General features: G+C 35.2%; 1 protein-coding gene across 1 annotated transcript in view; it reads right to left on the minus strand.

The window, feature by feature from the left end:
- LOC111779093 (sodium/hydrogen exchanger 2-like) overlaps nucleotides 1–4,219 on the minus strand; it is a gene marked incomplete in the record, with an annotated part of 5,946 nt that extends 1,727 nt beyond the window's left edge. The window contains 13 exon segments of the mRNA XM_023659157.1: nucleotides 49–111; nucleotides 187–325; nucleotides 970–1,071; nucleotides 1,175–1,275; nucleotides 1,368–1,434; nucleotides 1,529–1,575; nucleotides 1,659–1,853; nucleotides 2,092–2,138; nucleotides 2,228–2,287; nucleotides 2,670–2,767; nucleotides 3,158–3,276; nucleotides 3,363–3,617; nucleotides 4,009–4,219. Of these exon segments, the coding sequence (XP_023514925.1) occupies nucleotides 49–111; nucleotides 187–325; nucleotides 970–1,071; nucleotides 1,175–1,275; nucleotides 1,368–1,434; nucleotides 1,529–1,575; nucleotides 1,659–1,853; nucleotides 2,092–2,138; nucleotides 2,228–2,287; nucleotides 2,670–2,767; nucleotides 3,158–3,276; nucleotides 3,363–3,548 (1,224 nt within the window).
- Nucleotides 4,220–5,000: the final 781 nt, after the last annotated feature.

Here is a 5,000-nt window from a genome sequence, read left to right on the forward strand (position 1 = left end):
AACTAAAATCAAACGAAAATTTCAATTTTGGTAGGTCCTTCGGCAAACCTGATTATATGCAAGTGCCATTGAAACGGCACCACGCATGAGACCAGCCCACCAAATAGTGACCTGTCAAAAGAAAAATAAGTTGGCTCAGTAATGAGCAAGACAGATAAAACACACAGGCCGACAAAAATGGCTTACTTGTTGTTCCAAGTTGAGTTTTTCATGCGAGGACTTCTTGGTCAGATTGGACAAGGAGGATAATGGAAAAACGAAGGCTGCTCTTCCAACCAGAACCAGTCCCAACAGTATTGAGCTCACCCCAATTGATTTCCCCGGACTAATAGGAAAAAAAAAATGAGGAAGGAATGGAGTTTAATATAACAAAAGACTGAAGTCATGTTTTTTTAAAAAAAAAAACAAAAAGTTGCAGATAATGTCTCCAAGCTTTGACCCCTCCCACACAGGGGATTGGCTGGGAAAAGAACCAAAAACCAATCTCGACACAGACAACCTATTTCAAAAAACAATCTCGTCTAATGTACTTACGCCTTCCATATTCGAAACTTCCTTAGATTTTGACAAATAAAAAAGAAAAAAAATCTTTGCGTTTAAAAAGGGTCGAATGCTCCTGCCCCTTCCCTCTTTAGGGCTCCTGTCGGGTTTAGGAAACAGCAAGAGTAATGTTTTAATTAGTTTTCAAAACAAAAAATTAAAAAAAAAATAATGATTAACAAACCATATAAATTACAAATTTAGTTTTATAACTTTCATAGTTTTATTTAAGTCTTAATCAATTACGACTCCTAATTTTAGTCCATATCAATATGAACCAAACATGATGCCACCTATTTATTGGACTAACATTGGCCAACTTAGAACAACATAAATCACACATCAAAGTTGCATGCAATGGGAACATTTTAAATTTTAAGCTTGGTCATTGGGCTAATTTATTATTAGCCGATATGAAATTATGAGTACCTGTGGCTAACAAATCTCCACTTCTCGATATCAAGAGCATCCATGCCAACGTAAAGAAAGATAAAGATCTCAGCAACAAAAGAAAGAGTGGCGAAAGCATGCCTGCAGTAATGTGCAACAAGAATTGAAACGTCAGAGCTGCGTAAATTGAACACGAAAAAACTGCCAAAAAAATGAATGAGTAAATGAAATCTTGTTGACTTACTTTGTAGTAACTCTGGAACTTTCAGTTACGTTATGCCATGTATAGTGAGACATAACAATACCGCAAAAGAATACGGTGAGAATTGCACTTAAATAGAAGAGCTGCAATAAAAATCTACTTAATTCAACTACCATAGAGAGGAAAATAAAATCAAAGAAAGAAAAAAAATATGACAGAAGTTGAAGCGACTTACTTCAGCTAGCATATAAGAAAAGTACGCCATGAGTATCATAAGAGCAACTTCACGATCAGTAGAATGCCTGAATAAGAGAAATATATATATAAATCATAGCATCACAAAAAAGTTAGAAAAAAAACTTAAAATAATAGACCAAATGGAAGAGATCAACCAACCTGCCAAAGTAGAGCTTCTTAATTATGTATGCACTAAGGAGGCCAACCTGCAGATTATTAGGATTATGTTCTGATTTTAAGGACAACTACAAAGAGAATTGATAAAATCAATAGAGTTGGAGAGACTTACTAAAATTCCCAGCACGGTACTTGCAATGAACAGATACAAAAAGTTCCCAATGAATTGCAGAATGATGCTTGAATTCATGTGAGACAGATCAAAGTTCTGGATTGCATTGAATAGCACAACAGAAGTGGCATCATTTACAACACCCTCCCCAAAAACCAGGCTATACAGGAGAGGGGTCTCATCCTGATTAAGAACCTGCAGCAACAAACAGAAAATGAAAAAACTTAATGAGTGAAATCCAATACTTCGTATATCAGAAAAAAGAAAAATCTGTATGGTTCAAGATTGATCTTTAATAATGAATTAGATCGGACTAATATCAATTCATTTTCTGTTCATTCTACGACAAAAGTTCCACCTAGATACCTATTTGTAGGTTGTTAAGATGAAGGAAAAAAAAAAGAAAAAAGAATCCAACTGAAGAGTTTCTAACCTGTAAGGTACAAACAGAGTCTGTTGCAGAAAAAATAGCTCCAATAGCTGACCAAACGGGCGAAAATCGGACAAATAAATTAATATTAGCATTGTAGAACTAAATTTACACAAAAGTAAAACTACTTTGAGCATACCAAGATAATCTCCAAGATCAAGAGAACCAATATTCATTTTCTGGAAGAAGTGCAAAGCGCCTGATCAGTGGAGGAAAGGAAACAATCATTAGTATTTGAGGCCATTATGCGACATAGGCAGACCAAAAACTAGAAGAACCCTAAATTTTTTTTTCAAGGCTCAGACATTGGAGACATCAAGGATTTTGCTCAGTAAGCCCACTCGAAGTTTCAAACACACTACTTCTGGATAGGCATTACTCAGAGATAGTGGACCTTAGATAACAGAGCAAACCCCTTAAGTTTACTCGAATTTAACACCTTATGTTTATTTAGTTTCTTGATTAACGTTTTCCTTTCCTCAAGTGCATCTTCTAAGCATACTTCGCATATTACTACAATTAAACCTTTAAACACATGTAAGGTTTAAGAAAATAAAACTATATACAGGTATAGATTGTACCTAATGATATAATACAGAAGGATATGAGAGTGCCAAAAGCACCAAAAAGCACTATGGTCATGATGTTGCGGAAAAACTGCTTCTTCTTGACCTGGAAACTGAGGAAAAGAAAAGCTTGTCATGTTTGCTTAGTTAAGAGAGGGCAATATGATGATCACTAAAATTGTTGTTCAAAAATATCAGATTGCTTAGACTATGAGTTTGTTTAAAACGCTTCCTTAAATGTTCTATGACATGAGCAAACCAACTTAATCATGCACTTGATAACTTCAACAAACAAACGACATGATTAAAAAGTTTGCTTCTCTAACCCCTAATTCACGAACACAATAATACTGAAGACCTAAGCCACAGCTAATGAACTCACAGAAGAACCATGAAAGCGAAAATGAGAGTTCAATTCAAAACATCATGAAGATGATGACAGTACAACATATGATTAAATCATAAAACCGAACCATTTGGAGGAAAGTGAACTCCGTACTCACCCGGCATTGAAAATGATAGGCGGAAGGAGATAGATAAAGAAAAGCTCTTCATTGAACAAAAATAAATGCGAACTTTTCCCTCTTGTTGTTAGCAATATGATGATGCCGGTACACAACCCCTGCCACAATTTCAACACCTTTAAATTATCGATTTCATTTCACATGAATACTTAGTTAATGAAGAATCGGAACATTATAAGCTCACAATGACAAGGGCTGTAATGGACTCGTTGATCCATCGGTTTTCCTCTAACAAATGACCAACAACAATGCAACCACAAAGAAGAGCTACAAATAAGTTTAAAGAAACCACCGAAGTATGATCCGCGACTAACTCCATCCCAAAATCTATTATCGACGAGCCTGATTCGACAATCATTTCAGACGCCATAGCAAGTCGAAATCCTGCTTATCAAGTTCACTTCAGTTCCAAACTCGCATTTGATGCTTCGAGCATAAGCTGCAAAATGAAGCACAACATAAATTTCGAAGTCTTAGTCTCAGGAATCTGGATTTTATAACTCGGATCCACTGTTTCCGCTGCTTAAGGAAGAGAATGATTTTGAAAAAACGAGTCTAACTGTTTTCATTGCTTCCAGAGATCAGAAGAAAAACCAGAGATCGTAATAATAAAGACACCTAACGAATAGCAATCAGAATCTAACCTAAGTTCCGTTTTCTTTTCAATCAGCTTTCCCGTCAAGAAAACAGAGCAATGACCAATACAGTTAAACAGTTCAAAATTTCAAACTACGTAAAGCAAAAAAAAAAATGCCGAAACAGTAGCAAGTTCAAAGAACAACAGTAATGGAAATTGAAAACTAATTCATCCAGTGAAAAACCTTACTCACCAAGAACTCGAGCATTCAGATGAACAGAAACTTAATCGCAAAAACCGATTCAATTCTGCAGCCGATTTCCGAACTTCAAACAAGAAATCGCATTGATTCAACCAAATCGACGAGAAAAAAAAACCGAAAACGTGAATTCTGGAGGCGATAATTGGAAGGAAAATGGAGCAAAGACTGTTGGTCCGTTTGGTTTTTACGTTTTGGAATTTGGCGAAACAAAAGCGAGGGAATGAGAATGAGGAAGGGCAGTGAATGGAAGGCATTTATATACGGCTGAGTGTAGAGCAAACTTTGAACATCGGAGGAATCTTAACCATCCGTTAGGGAATGGCTATGATCGAGATGAAATTAAGGGCTGAGATTATCTAGTACCATGGCTCTGTTTGTATTCTACAGCTTGGAGAAGGATGGCATTCTTTGGAAGGAAAAGAGAGGGAGAGAATGTGGGAAACAGAGTGGGACCCACGTGTATCATTTTGTCGTATATAGAATCTTCCCTTCCCCCCACAAATGGAAATTCCTCTCTTCTTTTTTTTTTATTTGTTTATTTTTTAATGAAATAAAATATGCACAAATACAGTTCAAATCTTCAATTAAATATTCGAGAAAGTGAAAAAACCCTATTTAATAATAAAATATTTTAAGTTTCATTTTTTTTTTTTAAATATCTCTTGCTCAACTCCGAGCAATCTTATATTCGAGAAAGTGAAAAAACGTTATATAATAATAAAAAATAAAAAAATCCGTGGACATAATTTTCACTTTTAGAAACAACGAGTACGAAACGTGCCCATGTCGTAGGAGATACACAGGAATGTCGATAAAGCAAAAATAAGATACCTAAAAATAGTCTTCACTCGTACAAGCTACAAGTAGGTACAGTGGTTGCAGTGTCAAAATTGAGTGCAACTTATTGTTAGTTTGAATTAATTAAAATATTCGTAATCAATTAATATTTAGAGAATATATTACTTATACAATATATTTTAGAA

This window comes from Cucurbita pepo, chromosome LG17, assembly GCF_002806865.2.
Source record: "Cucurbita pepo subsp. pepo cultivar mu-cu-16 chromosome LG17, ASM280686v2, whole genome shotgun sequence".
NCBI lineage: Eukaryota > Viridiplantae > Streptophyta > Magnoliopsida > Cucurbitales > Cucurbitaceae > Cucurbita > Cucurbita pepo.